We start from the raw sequence: 22,974 nt of genomic DNA, 5'->3' as shown, positions 1-22,974 counted from the left end.
TAAGGATTCTACTACATTTTTAGAAATTTCTGGATTATATAAAGTGAAAATGCCTATAACCACACTGAAGGAGGAATTCTGAAAAAAATTATACTTAAAACATGATCTCTCTACTGCCTTTTTCTCCAATAAACATAATAACAGTATGATTTTTAAATAAATGAGAAGAAAAACTATTGGAAAATTTAAAACATCTTACAAATAATAACTTATTAAATGTTTCTACAGCAGGCCATTGTATTCAGAAGGCTTGTACTCACTGACCACTGGCATGCAGCTGCCTTTGAAAAGGGATGCAGCACTTTTAAGAGCCAGAAACATTGGAAGGCAGGTTTAAGAATTGGAAAATAACTTATCCATCTAAAACAAGGGGAGAAATTTAGGTAAGCAGAGAGTAATTGCCCAACTTGGAATCTGACCAGACACAGGGCAAACACTGAAAAAGTGCCACACCGCGGGAGTATTAAAATCTAAAGTAGTCTGGTCATGATATTAGAGGTTATGTGGTTTTTGTGGATAACTCTGGAATTTGAACTAGAACCCAGTTTACAGCTCTCATTCAGCGTCTTTCATCAGTTTCTGATCTTCAAAACTCTGGACAAATGACTCAGTCTTCTTGTGTCTCTCATTTCTCCATTGATTTGTCAGAGGAGTGCCTGCCTAATTTGCCTAGAATGTACTTGGACTATTGGAAGAAAATACATAAGGGGGGTTGCTATCTTGAAACACTGTATAAGTCTGTAACATCATGTCATTTTATTGAAAAAGTGGCAGTAATTTGGCCCAATCTAATCCATGAATCCACTTAATATGGAAATGATTGTAGTACCTAAAGGATCTATATCCTTCACCTCTGGCCCAAGTTCTTTCTATGTCTAATTATATTTAGATGAACCAGCTAATGAACTTCCAAGTTCAGTTAAGGATAGCTGCAGGCCAGTGGGACAATCATACACACACATAACAATCATATTCTTCTTGTTATAGAGTAGTGTTATAAATGTTACAGACTCTAATATTAAAAAAAAAATCAATGAATAGTTAAAAATATACTCACTACATGGAACATGGCCTTGGTAAAATGTTTTCAATTTGGGGGGCCTGCAAACAATTCTATTACTGTCTAGTAGTTCCTCAGCAATAATTTCAGAGCCACAGGATTGTAAAGGAGCCCAGAGCCATCATTATACATAAACTATATTTAGATGAAATGTTATCAAATCTAAAAAGGAGATATGTTCTGAATTCAGCTTAATTCACTGCACTCTGCCCTTCCACACAGTAACCAGTTATTACATTCATGGGGTTGTTAACAATAAAGCTTTGTGTAAAACGTGTTCTTCCACTATTTCTGGTAAACACTAAATCCTCCTTATTAAGCCAAGGACTTTGGCTGATTCTGTTGGCATCAAATCATTAAATGTTCATGTAAATAGTGCATTAACATTTGATGATTAAACAAGTAACAAGGTATGCTTATGCCAAGCTAATCTTTTGCTCGTTCTAAATTAGTTGTTAATACAGTGAGTTTCTTATATACAGTCTCATGTTTAGATATCAACTAAATCTTTCCCTAAGATGCATTAATATTTTAAACATGTAGTAAACTGTCTTATTGATTCATGGTTATTTCTGCAAGAAATTATAAATCCTCTCAAAATGTGCACACTTATTTAATCATTTTGCCTGGGCAATGATGCAAGTCTTTGTGTAGGTAGAATTTTTCTTTTTAATGGAAAAAAATTAAGCATAAAGCTAAGCCAACTGATCCATCATTGGCAACTGCTATTGAGATGGCTGTTGCCATCACCAGTTTCACACGGCCCTTGGTGTAAACTGCTTAGCTATTAGGAATGTGTGAAAAGAAACAAACTATCTGAGAGGAAGTTCAAAGATATGAAACCTCTTTTTAGAAATTTGGTGAGAAAACTTAGCTGAAAATTATACTTTGATCATCAGTGTTTACTGTTTTTAGAAATGTGTACTACTCTTGCAGGAGCAACTTTAGTGTGACAAGGCATGGAGGCTTTGCCATGTTGTTATTTTTGTTTGTTTCTATGCTGAATGATTTTTTTAAACTGAAAGCACACACCACACTATGTGCTATTAGTGAATTTATTTTGTGATCTTATTGGGTCTCAGATGACTCAACTGAGAATAACGCGGAGATGTTAAATTGAACTCCTCCATCATAAGCATTGCTCTTGCTGACTGACTGTAGGTATTACTTACGGACATTAAGGATGAGGTTGGCTAATTAACCAGTAATGAAGTAAGTGAGCATACTCTCAAGGCTGAGTACCTGAAAGCCGATTAAAATGTCATCTGTGACTTGAGCCAGCACTGATTTTACATCTTCAATAGTGAAACCAACCAAAGCATCTGTGTCTGAAGCGCTGGCTTCTGGCTGGGACTCCACAGAGCCTCCTTCTTGACCCAATCCCTAGAATATTGAAAGTAAACAAAGCTCAGGTGATAAATAACTGGAGCACTCAGGGATTTATATGTAGCCTCAAACTTCTCCTGGTTACTTTTCTACTAGGAATAATGTCACTCTATCAGGATACTGTAATTTGACATCATCCTGCATTTTCATTAATTATGAGCACCACGACAGATCAAGTCATCGTGCTAACAGCGCTTACTTTGGGGAAAACGAAGCTGGAAATTGGGGAGAATGGAGCGGAAAATATTAAAATTGCTGAATCACCCTCTGCTTGCCCACCTGTGACTCAATGGTGAACAAATATTTATATTTAGCTGGGAAAAATCAGAGTGAGAAAAAATAGAAGTACAATTGCTTCCTTTCCTCCCACCCATAGAGAATACTATGCTGAGATAGGGTGAATTAAGGGACAAAAGGAAACATACCTTCATTTCTGTATCCAGTGTTGGGTGTGGTTCTATGAACATTGAGTAAATATCAAATGAGATTCCTTCTTCTAGGGGGTTGGGGAAAAGGCCACCTGAAGGCTTGACAACTTCTATCATTTGCTGGAGGGGAAGAAAAGAGCTGTATTATAATAAAGCCTTTTGCGTGTAACCACAATTTACCATTTCAGTCTATGTCTGATAGTTAGCATTTTATTCTATCCACTAATTCTCTTTCTATATTATATTGTTTAGGACTTCATTTTGTACTTCTCTGAGCTTTAATTGTTCTTGGGTCAGTGTCTCCTTCCTGCTGCTTAAGAGCTCTCTGTACATAGAGACAATGTTTTATTTCCCCTGTATATCTTCTCCAGTTGTGGCAGAGTTATATGCTTAAAACAAGCAATAATATCCTGATGGTGATCCATATTACTCAGCAAGGTATACGAGTAACTATTCTTGGGGGCAATAGTAAAATGGCCATCAAGAACTTGATAATGAACTTGATAAAGTCTCTAAAGGTTAATGTATAAAACCAGCACACAGTAAATCAGAGATTCTTGCCAAATCAACCAGAAACACAGAGGGCAAGGCAAGATTTCACTGTGAGCATTAAATAATTCTGTAGCAAGAGTGTGTCAAACAGAGGAAGGGTGATTATGGTTGTTTAACACTGGCAATGAAGAAACAAGAGTTAAAGAAGTCAGCTCACGCGGTGTCCATCTCACCAGAGCTTGGGAGAGAGAGATGATTATAGTGATGTCATTAAACATCAGAATCATTTTATTAGCTCCTCTTGTTCTGATTCCATGTTGAACAACCCACATTTTGATCATAATCTGACTTCCCATTTCTCAAATGATCTGTAAAGATATGTCCACCTCAGTGCTCTGATTCTCATTCTTATTGCATCCCTAACTATACAATACATTGATGCCCCAGTTTACATAGTAAGCTCCAGGAGCCTGTTTTTGTGGCCTGAGATGGAACCACCGACTATGTGTTGACACAGTTAACACTGAGCCAAAAGTTTGAAGACAATATTCTGAAAGTGCATAAATTCAAATAATTACCATCCCATGAGGCCTGGAATAACCCTAAAATCACCATACATTCATTTCTAATTTCACATAAACTTACATATTATAATATTTCATTATTTAAATGTTAATATTTATTTTTACTTAGATAGGTTTTGGAATGTACTGGAGGCTAAGTTATTGCTTGGTGATACCAATGCATTTTACATTGAATATATATTTTTAATTTTAATTTGATTTTATAGAAAGTTGCTGCCTAATATACACACAAAGAAGAACTGAAGTGTCCTAACTTCACAGTCAAGTAAATTTGGAAACCAAGAGATTAAAAAAATGGCTTATTCAAATAATTACTTAGTGATAGGTCTGGGACAGGTCATGGTGTGCCAACTTCTTGGCCTACCCAATTTTCAGTGAACTGTAATATGTCATCATGTTGCCATAGTTGGAAATTACTGATATTATTAAGCACTTAATCTCTATTCTGTTAGATGACATCATGACAGATTATTTATCTTAAATTGACTAAACATTAATCCAAATAAAATATCAAGAAACGTATTAGAACGGTTCTTTTCTCTCATCGCATTCATAGGCCACTGTTTTTCTCCCCCCTAATTGGGACACACAAGCATATGCAGCTTCCTACAAAATAATTTGCACCTTTTCTCGCCATGCTTGTTTCTTCATCCTCCACCTTATCTTGCTCTTTATTTTACCAAGCTAGGAAAATGAAACAGCTAAACATATTTAAAGTGTTCCCTGAAAACATTACAGGTAAAATAAATAAACTGCACAGTGGAATACAGACAGGGGAAGATGGTGAGTGGTACAGACTTTAATTGAGGGTGAGAAATAGAAATTTAGGGGAAGTGGTGCTGACTGAGGCATTGAAAAAAGAAGAGAGAAAGGAACTGAATGGAGGTTACTAAATTTGTTGCAGGCATTAAGCGCGAGCAAGTGTGAGCTAATCTACAAGGAACGAGTAGAGGAAGAGCATGTCCTCTTCATGAAGCCGGATTTTCTTTGTTGCTGTCGCCACATTTGACCTGTGCGATGCTTTTCCAGGCACACACTGAGCCTTTCTGCTACTTTTCTCTCACATCTTAGTGGAAGTTCTCAACAGATTCCCTCTCCATCCTGTCAGGCACAGATTATACCATCTGCACACCTACCTTTGTCCAATCTTGCATCAGGTTAGACACAGACGTATAAACAGATATTTGTGCTCAAATCTCTTCTTTTATCCTGCATACTCCCGGACTGGGTTATTTTAAGGCTAATCTGAACTGCTTGCAAGTTGCCCAGTTTTCCTGGTCTTTGGGACTGGTGTGTGTGTGTGTGTGTGTGTGTGTGTGTGTGTGTGTGTGTGTGTACTGGGCACACACTTGGAAACTTGGAACTCCTCACTCAGGTCCACATTACTTCTTTGGTAAAATTAAGCTCTTAGTTATTTCCCGAACCTGAAGCTCCAATTGAGAATTGGGCTTTTTTTAAATTCCTTGACTTTTATGAGTTTAGCTCATACAGCTAGCCACTTGATTTAATTTGGGCACAAAGCTGGAAGCGAGCATTTCTTTACTTCAGGGTGTTTGGCATACTAACAGTGAACCAAACCATAGCTACACATTTTTTTTTTTTTTTTTTTCATGAAGAGCTACATTTGGCTGTGTTAGTAAGATACTGCAAGAGAAAAAAATGTCCTAATTTCAGATGAGAGTAAATATAAAGTCATTTCACTAATAACACAAAGGTATACAATCAAATATATAGATTGAAATAAACATAGTTTCCAGAAGCATAACAGTAATTTTTCCCCATTAAGTAGCATTTTAAAAAAAACAAGTTTAAGAAAAATTAGAATCAATAATTGTGGTGAGAGCACAAAGCCAGCAAATATGTTTAAATGAAACCGTCTGATGCAATACTTTCTTAAAAAAAAATACAATTAGGCCTTTGTATTTTTTTTTTTTAACAAAACCTCATGTTTTACAACATCACTGTTCTGTAATAAAATCTATTTAAAACAGAGAGACACGGTCAGCTTTATTAAGTTAGATTTTCTGAAAGAACATTATAATTTCCTCAAGTCTATGAATAGTTGAAGCAAATTAAATAAAGCTAGTTTTATAACTATTTTTATACATTCTTGTAGAATTGTAATTGTCTCATATTTTTTTCCTCAAAAGTCTAATATGTTACCTTTTAAATCTAGAAAAATAAAAACAAAAGAAGGATCAAGAATGTTTATTAAAAAAACACTCCTATTCGGTACCCTGATTTAGCAATCCACCCCTCCCCCTGCTTCTTCTATAAGAGAATAGCACCCATAATCTTCAGATCAAGAAACAAAGGGAAAGACTTTAAGTGACTTGCCTGAGGCCTAATGCTGAGATTAAAACTCAGGAGTTTCTGATTATACACATGCATCCATTTGGCCAAATGATTGGTTTTGCTTGACTTTCAAATACCCCCTAAATATTACTTTGAATGTAAAGCAATAAATGTGTTTCTCTTGCCATTTTTGAATGCTTGCACACAAGTGGATATAATAAAAACAATCATGTTGTTCCATGTGAATGCCATTTATATTTTTTCAGATAATGAGCAGACCATTTGAATCAAGGTGAGTACATTAAAAGCTCTAATAAAGAAGAGAATAGATTTCTAAACTGAATAATTGATTGTTAAAGGAACATACAATAAATAACATCTACAGATGTGGTGGCTAGAAAATTAGTTTTAGATAACTTACCAATATGCCTTTCTCCCAGATGTTATCTGTTACATGAAAATTAACTTAATTTAGTTATATTTTTCATTACGTGTACATTTCATTAATGTTATTTAAGATGGTTTACAATCTGAGCTTTAGCTGAAGTATGCTATGGTATTTAAATAATATCAAGTTAATGGATTTTTGGCATAATTTAATACTCGTAAGAACAAAGTTTCATCATCAACCATTATGTAGCTTTAAAAAAGTCCAAGACCTTTACTTACAAGCCAAATAAAATCACTAGAAATCTGTTAAGAATTTATATCTTCAGTATGAAATGGACCTTTATCATGGGAAAAAAAGATAAGAATTTTGAACCCTCCTGGAACTAAGTATAGGGTCAATTTAGGTCTTAAAACATAATTATAAGAATTAAAATCTGCTTTCAGATATTACTCTAAGAACTATAAAGCTTTTACCTGAAAAACATGTTACTTCATGCTTTCTTTTTCTACTTTATGTGATAACATTATTAATACCATTAACTTTGATTGTTTCGCTTTGTTGTTATTTGTTTTTAGTTGTCTGTTTTCATTTGTTGCTGTTTATCTTATTTGTTCATTATTTTGTGGGTAGTGTTTGTACTGCACAAAACTATAATTAAAATGCCAATTACTAAATTATTCAAAATATTAAAAATGTCATTGAGATGACAACTTTCCACTGTTTTGAATGGCAGAAAGCAAGATAAATCTGTTAAACCCTTTTGGAGCTACAGGGACACATACAAAATGCTGGTTTGCTTTAAAAAGACATTTGTTTGGAATTGTCAAAAGATTACTTCAAATGTAAATCAGAACTTTCTAAAAAATGTCAAAGTTTCAAAAACCAAACTTTATTGAAAACTTTTCCCAATACTAAGGAAAAATGGCACAAAATTCCTGCAATGTTCTAAGTATTTTTCCCACACAAGAGAAAGGCATTACTGATTTGCAACTCTAATTAAGAAGTACTTGTGTAGTTCTGGAAATTTTTAACAAAAAATTGTAACCCATTTCCCACAATATACTACATGTAAAGTAACAACATATGAATGCCACCTGCAAAACGCAGTAAACTCTGGTAATGTCATACTGAGGCCATAAATTTAAAATCAAAAGAGAGTAAAATCAAAAGCTAAGATTATCAGAGAAACTAAAATTAATTCATTTCTGAAGCGTTTTTCTTTTGTGTTCAGGCCATTACAAACTTCTTAATATACCCTTCTACATTTGTAAATGCAGATTATCAATTCTGCTACGACATCCTCCTCCTTTGCATTTTTGACTTGGAAATAAATTTGCAAATGCAGCACATTAATTTTCTTTCCTATGCTTAATGTGCAGTATTTACATTCTGAAAGGTTCAGAATGTTGCCAGGCTTCTGCAGGGTATGAATAGACATCTAATAGCAACTTCTATTTTTACTCTGGCATACTGGTGGTTTGAACATTTATAACTTAATAGAGCTTTGAGACCATCAGATCCACATGCTAATCACCTACACAGTGAACGGTAACACAGTACAAGTCAGGACAGGAAATGAAGACTACTCACTCCAGCTGAAGCTGCAAGGAGGAATTGAAGTTGGCATGCCCCAGTCAACCAATTTGCAACCTGGCTAGGACACTCCAGTTAACACTTCGTGCTCATTTTTATTTATATGTCTTGATTTGATCTTGTTTAACTTGGGCTTGAAATTAAGGGGAAAAAAGTTAGATAGTTAAAGAAACTGATTCCAGAGTATTTTAGACATCTTTAGTATTTCAAGCATACTTCTGCTTCAGGCCAACACAATTTGAAAAGAAATCTGAGTACTCCTACCTTAATGACCTAAGAAAACAAAATCCTCTCTAATGAATTTGAAAAAGAGTACCTTCTCAGAGTAAATGCAATTTAAAAGGAAAAGATCTGGCTCTGGTGCAAACATTTCCTGAGGGATAGAGCCATTCTTCAGATACCCAAACACTTTCTAAAGATGGCAGTAATCTGGAAGATCGACCACTGAATTATAGGTTTTTAGCCTTGGCTGTATTCCTAATTGTGTGATGCTAAGAAAATCCCTAGGCCTCAGTTTATTTATCTGTAAAAGGAGGATAATGATAATTGCTACCTGGCTACTTCATCGAATTGTTTCAAGCACAAATTAGATAATGTGGATGAAAATGATGGGAGTTCTTCAAAGGGAAAGTATTATTAAACTCAAAGGTGTATTATTATTATTATTATTTATAATTACTGTTATTATTGAAAGGGTCTTCTCTCTAATGCTAGCATTGGGAGACAGATTAGAGTAGCCATATTGAGGACACTGACCCATGTTATTTCTATATGTAATTGCTAATACAGTGCATTGCCCAAGCGATCTAATGAACTCAGAAGAATTTAATGAGAACATACCATCACCGTGTTTGTATATAGTCACAGGCTTGGTAATGCCAAAACCATATGAATGCCATTTTATGTGAAGAATTCCGTGGACTCAGATAACTTCCTTTTGAGACCTAGATAGCATGGCTTAATTAAGTAGTCCTGTGGCATGGTCAGGACTAATGCAAATCTCCTATTTAGAAAAGAAGAGTGTTTACATCTAACTTTCAGATTAGAAAATCTGCCTTCCCACCACCCCCGGCTCAATTTATTACTCTTATTATCTTTTGTTTTTCAGCAGCCAGTGTAGTCTGTGGTTGTCCAGATTGAGTTCATTTCAAAAAGATTTCCTTCAACAAATTTCAGCAAAAGTAAAGAGTTAGGGCATATAGGGCAAACTTTCAACAAGTCTTTCTTTTGAAAATTGAAATAGCAGAGGTCTTGGAATTACTAAATTCAAGATTGTATTTTTGACTGATCTTATCCTCCAATTTCTTCAATGTGAGAGACAGAAAGTATGGTTGGTTCCATTATAAATAGTTAGAAAATAACTAATGCTTTTCAAAAATATTTTTAGAAGCTTCTCAGAGAATATTTGTTTAGCTTACTAAATTATACTCTAAAAGGCATACCCTTGAACTCAGTTGTAAATTATTTCAAGTAGTTCTGATCATGAATAAATTTATTTTTGTTTCATTTAGAGTGTTCTGTTTAAATTTGAGGGTATTTTTAAAGATTTACTTATTTATTTATTTACTTATTTAAAAATTTATTTTAGATGGAGGGGAAGGGAAGGACACATCAATGTGAAAGAGAATCATCGATCAGCTGCCTCCAGCCTGTGCCTCGACCTGGAATTGAACCTGCAACCCAGGCACATGCCCTGACCAGGAATTGAACCAGTGATCTTCTGCTTTGCAGGATGATGCCAACCAACTGAGCCATACTGGTCAGAGCTGAGGTTTCTAATATTTAAAATATTAATAGGAAATACTCTACATTATCTCTTGTTTAAAAAATTGGAAATTAAGAATCAGTATCTGTCAATTAGTCAGAATAATAAAGATAAGTTAAGTAATTATCTTTGTGGAAAGCCTGTTTTTAATTATAAAATATAAATTAAAAAATTTTAAATTGTATATATGTTGCATTTTAATTACACCCAAAGGTAGCTTACATAAAGATGAAGCTATTTTATGGTCTTCATATTTGAGCATATTCTTTTTGAACAAGTATCCATAATTTGAAGAAAACACATGAGATAAATCACAATAGTTAGAAGAGAAATTATAACGGAAGAACCCTAAGTCCTTGACCCTGGTCTTTCTTTTTTCATGGGCTTCCTGTTATTTTTCACAGTTTAAGCTATCTTAGCAAGAGGAGGCTGAAACCGTTTTTGGATAAAGTTATACATGTAATTTACTTAATTTCAAAGTATACTGAGTGAACTGCATTTCAGTCCTTAAGTCATCACTTGGAATAATAATAATAATTACAAAACTCTTAAAACTATATTGAAACTAATTTCATTTAGAAATATAAAACATTTAAAACAAAACAAGAATGTTTGTAAAGTGCTATGAAACTTTCAGAGAAGTAAACATAATATTATTATTCCTGTCCTCCTAGACCCAAGATGTCTATTTTAAGTAATCTGACATTAAAAATGTGCTGACAAATATAGATTAAAAAACAACACAGGAAGTTGTAAATCAGTTGGTAACCCTTAGCATCAAGGAAATAAGAGACCATGAAAATGTAGTCATTTACTTTAGTCAACCTCAACTTTAATTTTTAACTAAAGAAAATTTGCAGAAGGCATGATGTTTACATTTTGGATATCTTACTCCTAGTTTGTGTGTTTCCTTTTTCTTCAGTGGGCTCATAAATTATTACAAGGAAACATGTTGTCACAGTTATAAATATTTCGCTCTCTGCTTAGCTCCCCTCCACCATGCCTCCCCCTCCGTTTTCAGATCTCCACGCACTGGCTCTCTGACTAGGAGGCACTCTCCCTTGGTCAGCAGCCGTGCATGATTTTCTTCCTTCAGAGGAGGAAACTGCTGTCAGTCATTCTCATGTGCCTGGCGTTCTAGAAACAGGACTCTTTCAGGAAGAACCCAACCCTTCACTTCCATGCAGGGCATCTCCTTATCATATACATGAGGGAGGGGTCATTATTTTAATGATCTAAAAAATGTCATGTCTTCCCAAGCAAGAAACAGCTCTAGGTATTCTAAGCTGCTGAGGCTTTTTATGGAAATCTGAATTCTTGGAAATTAATTTCAAAAGTGATTTTGCAGACAATGGTTTACATAACAATACATTTTTTTCAAAAAGGACCTTTCATCTATAATCTGTAAATCATGCTAATTTAGTTAATAATGATCAAGCTAAGATAACAACTCTGAAAAGTTTAGATGGTATCTTTATTCCAGATTTTAATGTTTTAGAAATCTGGAGTTTTTCCCTTAAATGTGTAGAGTCCTAGATTGGCCCTTGTACTCAGTAGAGAGTATGTCTGAAATGTGGTTTCTTTGCTTGTAAAATTAGGGGGTTGGTCTAGGTCATCTCTAGTCTAGTTACAGATGTTGTATCTTAATTTACTAAATTTCAAGTGGCTTTCTTTCTATTTATATAAGACACAAAGTCTCCGGTCTATGAAGATCCTCAGACTCAGTATTTGTCTGTTGTGATGTAGAAGAATATTTGGATTACAAACCCCATGCTTACTGGAATCTTTCACATGCTGAAGCTTGTCCATTCATTTCTACTTAATTATCTTCTTTAAACTTGCTCCTTCTCCATTTCCTTATCTCTCAACGGCATCAACAGCTTCATAGTGACCAGCCTTAAAACCCTGAGGTTGCCTTCAGTTGTTCCCCTTCCTTTGTTCCTAACATTAAATCAACCACAAATCATTTTGGGGGCATCTCCTGATGTCTGTCACACCTGCCCCCTTCTTTTTCATCATGATACCCATTGTGTAATCTTCAGGTCCAAGTTCTCGTCTTGTGCTCCAGGCATACTGGGCTACTTCCTTGTTCCCAATATGCACAATGCCTGGAACACAGTGGGTGCTCAATAAAAATGCGTTATATATATATATAAAAAAAAAAAATAGGAAAGAAATTGTGGATGGAAGTGCGTCCCCAGCTCTGAGTCTTGCCTGTGCTACTCCCTTCGCTGTGAGGGTGGTTCTCCCTTATCACTGCCAGTCAATATTTCATTTGGCCTTCTAGGCCAGCTCATTCACCTCGGTGAAGTTTTCTTGATCGCCCTTGTGCTTCAGAGCATTTTGCTTGTTCCTCTTGTGCTATACCTGTTACACTGGGCCCTGAGTTATAGCCATGCACAAATGATCTCCCACCACTCTGTGAGGACAGTGACCATGTCTTATTCATCTTGAGGGGCCCTAGCTCAGGTTGGTCTTTGCACATAGGAGGCATTCAGTAGGTGTTGAGTATTCCATTAGGATAATCAGTCGTTTAAAAATTTTCAAGGCTGACAGTTTGATCAGCTATGAGTCAGTTTTAAAAATTTATCATGAAAAATAATATCCGTTGCAGGAGAAAACCTAATGGTTGATTGCATCAGTGTAATACCTGTATTTCTCAGCTATGAACGAAGTCCTAAGGTGTTTGTGGGATTAGCATAATGCCAAACAACTAAGCAGCTTCCCGCTGACTTGGCTGCATTGCTCAAGCTAACCAACAGTTGTTTTACAGACACAGGGCAGGTTAAAATTCTAAGGAATTCCACAGAGTTATCACTCACCCCACATAGTCCCTGATGGGGTCCCCACATTAGAAAATCTCTAGATTTTCAGAGTCTCCTGGCCCAGGGACCATGTCTCACATTGTTTCCCGTGAGCCATCCCCTTCATTCCTGGTACCGTCAGCCCCCAAAATATGAATGATACTCTTTGGACTTGTGGTGTGACATTTGCCACCATCCAGGAAAATGAACATTGATGATGAAAAACAAACAAACAAACAAAAAACAAAACCAAGCTTTTATTTACTAGAACATACTCTGAGTTTGGCATTGGAACAGTGAGAAAGCAGATTATAAATTAGGCCCTTTTATTTAGGGGTCCCCAATCTCTGGGCTGCAGATGGGTACCAACGCAGGCCTGTTAGGAACTAGGTCACACAGCAGGACATGAGCTTGAATGTAATGCGCTTGAATCATCCTGAAACCATCCCCCACGCCACTGGCAAAATTGTCTTCCATGAAGAAGTTTCTGGTGCCAAGAAGGTTGGGGACTGCTGCTTTAATTCATATTGAATTGTGAGGAGAGGTTTTATTGACCTTATGTTTTGATTGAAGAACTAAAGCTCAAAGAGGTTAAGTAACTTCATCAAGGCTACACAACTAGGAAATAGCAAATTCTGTCAGAACTTGAACCCAGATCTATATGACTCCAAAGTCCATGCACCTAATTCATAGGGGCAAATGGAATCCCACTGGTTCTTCATGATCCCCCCAAATATTTCTCTCCAGTTTATAGGTGAGAAAATAGGGGTTCAGGAAAGTAAAATGATAGATGCACACTAGGGATCCAAAGGCATAAGACCTCTGGGAATTTCAGAAACAGAATTTGTTCACTGGTTTCTCACAGCATTATAGTGCATTGTTCCAAAATAAGCCAATGAAAAGAAGGCATGGAGGATTGATTTTTTTTTTTTTTTAAATATGGCAAGATATAAAAAGCATTTGGGTTAGAAATAAGTCTGAGAACATGTTTAACTGATTCATGTAAACAGGAAATATAGGCGCATCAGTTTGCTTTTGGTGACTAAAACTGCATGTTCCTGCTCAAATAGCAATTTGTCCTATTTGTTGTAATTGTAATGACTATTTTCATTGGAATAACAGTTGTTTTTTTCTCTAGGAACAGGCATGTAGAAAAACAACCAATAACCTAGGCAGTTAAAAAACGCATTGAAAAATGGGTATGGTTGTGTGAACAAATCTCTTGTGATTATCCTTCCACTGTGTGCTGCAATGTGCTTTAAATCCATTTCCATATTTTTAATTAACACTTAATTCCCAAAAACCTTCTGGAGGCCATTAAAATCACAAATGGAAGAAAAAAACAAATTTACTTTATCAGAAAATTGACTATAGACTATTTTGGTGGCTTTAAAAATTATTTTACATTTTAATGATTAAAATTAAATATAGCCCAATTACTCATGACAGAGGACAGTGAAATAATTTTAATGACTGATACAATTTTAAAGTCAAACCTGGGTTTGACTTTATTAGTTCTGTTGTGGCTCAGCTCCACTGTCCATCCTGCAGCTCTAATTCTTGATTACTTGCACATATTTCATAAAAGGAGTTAGACAGGGGTACCAAGTGACTCTTCCCGCAAAGACCTAGTGGTGCAGTGGCTTTATTTCAACAGCTTTCTATATAGGGACTATAGTGTTGCTTCAGTCCTATGGATTTTAGGCAACTATTTTCATAGTTTGAATCATTCATTTCCTTGATAGAGAAACAGAGAATGCACAAGTATTTGAAAATTCTTTGCACTGAAAAACCTATATTATTTGCTGTTTAGAAACACTATCATTTGTTGCAAGTAGAAGGCATAACTGCAGCACTCTGAGGATACTTACCCATTCATGGTCCCACAGCAAGGGCCATTGTTTCCTCATCTAGAGAATGGGGGTAACAGTGTTACCCACCACATGGACTTCTGTGAGGATTAAATCAATATGCATAAACCTCCTAATTCAGTGCCTGGCAGGTAGGAAGAGCTTCAAAGTATGAAGCTTGTTTTTCTTCATATTTTTATCTCATATACTTATGTCTATAACAATAACAAACAAAAACTCTCCAAAGATAGGGAGTTGGTCTCTTTTGTTCCCCACCTCACTACCTGCCAGGTGGCTGATAAATATGGGAAAATAATGAAGATTTATTGAATAATTAAATGTAGGAAATCATTGTGATCTCATATGGTCAATAGATCATTTTACCACTACTTTTCACCATTATATAGTCTAATAAGATACAGGGCACTAAATTTTAAGTTTTCTTTTTTTTTTTTTTTCATTTCTACTTTCTCTTCCTTTAAGACCTATAACTCAAGATGCTTCTCATCTAGGTGTCCAGCTCAGCTCCTTGACTTTACATACTTCTCGCCTGCTGGTGGTCAGGCTTTTCCTGTCTATGCTAGATGGAGTTATACAAAATGAATAGATTGTAGTGGCCAGAAAAACCCTTGAAGGATCATTCTGATTTTCACACTTGTATGAACACAGCTTTGGTATAAAGGGTTGCTAATGAAGCCAGAGAATCTGGCCCAGCATGTTAATTTCAATGAAGGGAACTTCTCAGTATTTATAAATGAATTCTGTACATCAGGCCACTGGTATTTTGATAAGAAAATCAGAAAACAGCACATGCTGTAGTATAGTGCTTCAACAGATAATAATATCAATCCATTCTAGCAAAGCTAACATCATTTAAGCACAGTATTCTCTCACATATCATGGGTATTACATTCTAGAACCCCCCCATCCTCGCAATAGGTGAGAATCCGTGAAGTAGGAACCTTACATTTATTTTAGTATTTATATATATTTTAAGACTTTAAAAACCCTTTCCACACACTTATAAACCATTCCCAGTCCCTTATTAACCTTTCCCACTCCCTTATTAACTTTTTCCACACTTTTATAAACACTACTTATGTTCTTAAACATATTCTACACTCTTAAACCTACGTAACTTTAAGAACATATGTATTCAGTAACACAAAATCCTGCAATATTGTGAAAATCTGCAATAAATATTAAATATAATATTTTAAAAATCCTGCAATACAGCGAGGCCACAATAAGTGAACCGCAATATAGAGAGGGACTACTGTAATCAAAAACAAGTAAGGACAGTGAGCTACTGTTTTGATATTCTTCTGATAGAAATAAGAAACCAGGACTAAAACCATGCAAATAACAAAGGTACATTGCAAAATTAAGCCATAGTATTAATTTGGTTTATCTAATTATACAACCTACAACAAAGCCCTAACAGAATTCAGAATGGAGTATCATTGGAAGCATCAGTCACCTGGTTATCCTCATTGCCTTAGGAAAAGATGAAGTGTTTCTCTTTGAAGGATCCCGTGCTCAAGGCATGTTTTGAAGAACAGATACAGTATCAAAATATTATGAAAAGACACAGTCAATTTGTTTAGCTTCTGTTTCTATCTGAAACGTTTTATTTTGTTTGGCTCACCAATGCTGGTAAACACTAAGAAATGACTGGGAAGATAATATTTTACAGCAATTCTTTATTCTAAAAATATTTCTTTCCTTACAGTTTATTTTGCTCTAACTAGATTATTTATATTCTCATTGGTAAATAATTTTATTTTGATTTTATACACAGAAATACAATATTGTAACTGATTTAGTCTTTTATGAAACTGATTTTTCTATTGGTAGATCATATTTATTTTAACAAGAAAAATTTAAGCTTTTTCTGTTACATCTCAGGACTTCACCATCTCACTAACATCTGTCAGATTTAATCACCTACAGCACTACCTCATAAAGATTACCTTATCAGAAAAAGTGTCATCTTTCGAGCTTAGGTGTGAGAATAGCAAAATAAAGCTGAGATACACTAACAACTGCTGTGTTAATTTATTGTAAATTATGGTTTTTTTTTTTGTTTGCAGATATAAGACATGAGGAGTGTTTCTATTTTAAATTCATTTCCTATTATTTCAACATAAATACCAAACAACTTAACAACAAAAAAATGAGAGCAGAGAATATTCCTTAAATAGGTTCTAGTGACAGTGAAATGTATCGGCACCAGTCATGTCACCCTGTTCTAGGTACAGAATCAGGCAGCACAATTAAGACAAAACATGTATGCTTAGAATGCTAGATGGAAATCGTTGATTGTTGTGTGAAGAGTGATGATTTATAGGATATGAACTGGAAATAATTGCAGAGCAAACTGGTCTACAACAAAGCTTTAATTCACTGGGCTGACACTGTAAACTCATAATGTGTCGACCTGGCACTAGCCATGATAGATTACAGCTGTTCAGAACATATAAGCACGTCCCTTTCACGAACATGCTGGGAACCATAGTGCAGATGACCCCAGTAAAAACAACTGCAATGGTTTTAACCAAGCTAGTTCACTAAGACACGTAAAAACCATGATGAATCATTATATTATTAAAATTCAGAACTAGGTGGCAATGAATCACATGAAGTTATCACCTCTAAATCATCAAAGAGAGTACAAACTGGGTTCTATAAAGTACCATGAGTCTCAATGCATTTAACAAGCTGAACCTCTTACATAAACAAGATTTTATTATTATATTTATTCTTCTTGTTATTAAAATAAGAGTGAAATTTAGTGGCCATTAAAGTGAAGGGCTAATGTTCCTAGCTTGAGCCAGAAGGAATACAGGCCTGTATTTGTAGACTACTTTATGTAGCTCTGCCAATAACTTTTGACCTGTTTTTGTTCTTATGAATCAATGCCAAAAATGGGAATTAGTATGATTCTTTAAAAATGCATTAGTGGATTGGGCATGTGGCAAGAAGCTCCCAAGTCTATTTTGTTTTTTAATCTAAACAAGAATTTGAACCCTAGTTTCAAGAACCAGCTGTAGATCAACCTAACTATTTCACAGACACCCCCTCCACCACTTTTTTAAAAATATACTGAATTTTTCGAAGAAAACAGAGTGGAAATGCCATTTAAGAAAAATGTAAAATTAAAGACAACTTGCTGGATTTGCTGTGGGCTAGGAAGCTTTACTTTGCATCAGATCACATATTTAAAGTTTTGCCTCTCATGTAAGATTTAGATAGCAGTTTAATTTAATTTGTCTGAGTGTATTCCATTGAGGCAGACATTTCATAGGTAGGATTTTTGCCTTCACAAAGGTTACAATCTGGAGGTGAAATTAGAAGGCAAAGGATACAAATATCCATACAATAAATGATAATAGTATGTGAAAATGTCTACAAGCAAGCTAGAATACGGTACTACTGGGTAATTCACATTTTATTTAGCTGACGACTGAATGATGTAGTAGTTACGAAATCAGACAGACAAGGAGAAGAGCAATGAAGGTAAGAGCATGGTGGGGTATGTGTCAGCTAGCTAGTTTTTACAATAATTACTCAAAACAGAGGAATAAGTGACAGTAAATCATTTGAATATAAAAAATGCTAAAATAAACTCAGTTAAGCATAATTGTTAAATGCTGAAATATTGCTTTCTTACAGCAATTTTCAACCTTTTTCACCTTATGGCACACCTAGACTAATTATAAAAATTCTGCAGCACGCCAAAAAATAGATTATTTGCTAATCTGACAAAAAAAAAAAAAAAGGTAGGTATAATTTTGATCCATTCACATGGGATGGCTACTGTTGTGTTGGCTCTTGTCATTTTTTTATCTGACAGTCTAAGGGAAAAAAGGTCAGTGCCCCTGATTAAATAGTCAGGTATTGAATGCTTTAAGAATTCGTGCAGCACACCACTGTGCCATGGCACACCAGCTGAAATTGCTGCTTTATTATAAAGAAGGATAGAAGAAATATTGTTGGTTAATGGTTATTTTTACCTAAAATATTTATAGTTGGAAAGACACAAATAGACCTCTGGTCATAGATTATGGAAAACACATTTGATAGCTAAATATAAAAAAATCCAAATATTAATAACTACTGACATTTATGTAGTCTTTTTTTTCCTCCCAAAGCTCTTGACAAACATTACTGACTGTATACACACAGGAATAGCAATGAAATGACGCTACTCTTTCAAAAGACTAGACATTAGTCCAAGAAAAGAGTAGCAAGTAGCTGATCTATTTAAATATGTCGTCTGCAGAATATAGGTATGCATTTGAAATGAAAACTCACACTGCAGCACCTCCCTCCCAAAATTTTTGCCATATTTTAACTTTATTGAATAACTCGTCTTCTCTAACTCCATCCTCTTACTAAGACAACTATGGTGTTTGTTTGTTTGTTTCTTAGATGGAGACTGAGCTGGTCTATGCTTGTTGTGCAGCAGTTCCAAGTACCAGGGCTGATGGCAACTCCTTTCTGAGGATATTCACGTTGGCTCCTTAGTGTCTCCTAGCGTGAGGAGGGCTGATATACCAGTGCAACACAGGACTGCGTCCTGCTATAGAACTAGCTGTTTCATCATGAACCAAGTTTTTTGAGACAAATCATCTGGCTCAAGCAAGTTTCATTTATGAAATATTAAACCAGATGAATTGTTGCTGGGCTTCTTGGTGACACTGATTAGAAAGATGCCCTGTTTGTTGTGCTTGCCTGAACAAAGTGTAAATTACATGGCAGTAATCATTTGTAAAGGCTGGAAAATGGAAAATGTTTAATGTATACTCTTAGGGCCCTTACTGTAAAATATTAATTATTTTAAATTATTTTCACAGTATGACTGGTAAAGACAGAAATATAATTGAAGTTTCTTTACATTTCCTGTAATGATGTTACACGTTAGAAATTTTCAATTCAGGGATTATAAATACCTTACTTTAAATTTTAACATTACTTCCTCTCCTCTATAAATCCTATATGTCTTTAAAAGTTCAGCTGAACTCCAAACTCCTCCTTAAAGCTTTCACAAATTTTTCAGAAAACAAGGCACTATGTTTTTAAAACTCTCATTTGTACAATCATTATCAGGGTATCTTTCCTGAGCATGCACTACAAGACAAGCATTGTCTAGGTCCCGGGGATTCAGGGATGATCAAGACACATTTGTAGACTCCCCAAAAGGGTGGAATCTAGTGTGTGTGTGTTTGGGGGCAGGGATTGGTAGAGATAACACACAAGGTAATCTGCAGAATAAAATTATCGTTAGAATTATATGTAGGGTGTTCTTGAAATAAAGGAAAGACAGCCATTTCATTCTAGTGGGAAGGAAGACAGGAAAGGATTCAGGAAAAGCATAAAGCGGAGATGGTGTCTGAGTTGAACTTTCAAGGATGAGTAGGGGATAGCGTGCAGATAGTGTTGGATAGAGAGAAAAAATCCCAGACAGGAAGACAAAGAGGGGAAGTGGGATGTACGAAAGCACAGAGACATAAAAAGGGCATTCCAGGACAAGAGATTCACGTGGTGCTGTGGAAGAGCTGGGGTCAGACAGGCCTAGGTTTAGTTCCAGCTCTGGTATTTATTTAATAACAACATAACCTTTGGGCAAGTCATTTATTTTCCTATAAGCATGGGGTTTTCCACCTGTCAAATGGATCAAGTAACCTGACAAACACCAAACTGGTAGAGCCCATTTACTTGGACATGTTGTGGGAACATATATCAAAAATTAAAAAATCAGAACAGTAGAAATACAATTTATGGTGTTCAAGTCTAACAACAAAAACCAAAATTATATTTTAGGAGTGCTAATCTTTTAAGTATTTAAATATTGTGAACATTTTAAGTTTAAAATGTGACTCATAGTCTTTTAGAGTAAGTTATGTCTAGAAGTAAGTGTATGTTTGCCATTTGCTATAGCTACGTAGAAATGATTTAAAAAATGAATAAAAATTCAAGGGATTTATTTTCCATATGTCCAAATAACATCCAGCAATTTTAAAAACAAGTTTAGCAGAAGTTAGAACAATGTATTTCCTTCAGCATTTGCTGAGAGGAAGCCTACTTGATTAATGTAATTAAAGGGTTGCTTGTAACTCAAGGCTCAATTTAAAAAATAAATTTGGCCTCATTACTTTACTTCCAACTGGTGGTTTTCCTAGTGTGATTTTTGAGCTACAATCTGCGGCTGCTTTGTTCATGACACATGAATTGTTTTAGCACATCCTTTCCCCTGCTGTGCATATGATTAAGAAAGCAGAGGTTAAATAGTGCAGTAAAGAATTGGATAAATTCATTCTATTTTTGCTCATAGTGCCATTTTAGTCCCCCTCCCCCTCCCCACTTGAAGAGTGCAGAAATCTATGCTCTTCTCCTGAAATTATTTAAGATATATTCTTGTACCAAAAATGTAACTTCCCTCTCAGCATTTTCTACTACACTGGTTTGTGATGTCTGTGATATAGATATTATCTGTATTGGCATGAAAACCAAATGCAAGTGCATCATACTACTGATTGAGTGCTCATATGTGCTAGGCACTGTGATAAGCAGTTTAAATATGTTGTTTTATTTTTACTTTGTGATAATCCTATAAGGACATTTTCATTTTTAGATAAGAAAGAAGGGGCTCTGAGAGGTTAAGTTATCCTTTCAAGATCCTACAATTATCAGGTGACAGAATGAAGGTGTTAATGCAATATTTCATTCTAAACCTGGGTTCTTATCCATTTGCATTTTTGGTAGGTAGAGTTTAATTCAAAGGATTTACTGGTAGAGTATGTTATGTATAATTGGTCCAAAACATGTTAAATTCATTTGAATGAAAATTTTATGTTCATGAGGGCAAAGAGCAGTAAGTTGTCCTCTTTGAATTTCTATAATAGAAGGTGTAATATGAACACATGAAAGGCACTGTACTACAGTGGGGGAATCATGACAAACTCAGTATGTCCAAAGAAACTCTGTTCCTTCCCCAGTCTTCCAGACAATGGTGCTAATACCCACCCAGCTGTCCAAATCAGAATCCCAGGAACATTCTTGATTCCTCCCTCTGCCTCACATAAAATTCTTGATCTTTCAAATCTTCCCTGAAATACAAATAAAATCTACTTTTCTCTACCCTCCCTGCCACCACCCTTTCCAAACTACCCCTACCATCAACTTCTAACTGGTTTCCTGTAGGAAGTAAGCACAATGTACAAGAATAGCCATAGCAGGTTTTGTGGAGCCTGAAGTTATATTATGATATGATATTACATACAAAAGTGAATACACAGAAATTTCAGAAGTGAATATGTAGAATGATAAACAAAAATTACATATATTAAAAAGATGAAAAATTCCACAAATATCACAGAAAATAAATTTAAAAATTAATAACTACTTGGCCTATAATATGCTCTAATCTACTTTTTGGGCTTCATAATCTAATATCATTGTAATATCATTTTCCACATAAAGAAGAGAAAGATCATTTTGTGTCTAGCTTGGCTAAGAAAAATTGTTTTTATTAGTGATGTAGTTAAAAAAATACTTCAGCCTTGCAACTCATTATTGGAAACATAACATATATTAAAATTCATGTCAACTTTCAGAGAACCTGTAGTAAGTTTCCTTAATATATGAACTGCAAGATTTAAGGCTCTTTTCAGGTCCTTTTATATAGCAAACAATTTAAAATATTCTTTCCTTCTTGAATGGATGACACTCATTAACCAATCTGTGTCAATGTCTTCCCTGTAGAGACATATTATACATTTGATGTTCTCTTCATCGATGCAAGAAAGTTAACTCTTTACAAGGTGTTCATATGATTCATTCCTCTTCACTAATTGGACTATCAAGCAATCTGAAAGCCTATTATTGCTTCTATTTAAAACATATTTCTTCTTACTGATCTGATTCATGGGTTTATAATTTACTCATTGATGTCAGAATTTCTATTGAATTTAATTACTTATCTGTATTGCTCTTATTTTATATTCTATGATATTTTGAATTTCTAACATTTCTTTAATAAATCAATTTGAAGATGACAAAAGAAAGTACTCTGAATATAAGTCCCAAATCAGAAGTTGTAACTTCTCACTTGTTGAACTAAAACATTCCAAAAGTCTACCAGAATTCCAGCTAAAATAGTATATTCAAAATTTATTGAATAAAATGTTAGCATTTCATTTGCACTTGGGTTTTTACTCCAAGTCTTCAAAAATATTTTTTAGAGTTCTTAAAATGTCATTTAGCTCCTATTGCAAGACTTGAATAATGTTTTACACAGCTGATGATTATTAGAATTTTCCAT

At 34.9% G+C, this 22,974-nt stretch overlaps 1 protein-coding gene across 1 annotated transcript in view; it reads right to left on the bottom strand.

Moving 5' to 3' along the window:
• Window positions 1-22,974, bottom strand: part of CABCOCO1 (ciliary associated calcium binding coiled-coil 1) — a 127,156-nt gene that overhangs the window by 4,085 nt on the left and 100,097 nt on the right. The window contains exons 6-7 of the mRNA XM_090279299.1: window positions 2,872-2,994; window positions 2,303-2,443 (exon numbers count right to left, since the gene is read on the bottom strand). Of these exons, the coding sequence (XP_090135425.1) occupies window positions 2,303-2,443; window positions 2,872-2,994 (264 nt within the window). The remainder of the gene's footprint in view (window positions 1-2,302; window positions 2,444-2,871; window positions 2,995-22,974) is intronic.

The sequence above is a fragment of the Furipterus horrens genome, unplaced genomic scaffold (assembly GCF_987537825.1).
Source record: "Furipterus horrens unplaced genomic scaffold, mFurHor1.1.pri manual_scaffold_5, whole genome shotgun sequence".
In the NCBI taxonomy this organism is placed as follows: domain Eukaryota; kingdom Metazoa; phylum Chordata; class Mammalia; order Chiroptera; family Furipteridae; genus Furipterus; species Furipterus horrens.
This window is presented reverse-complemented; position numbering and strand designations above follow the sequence as displayed.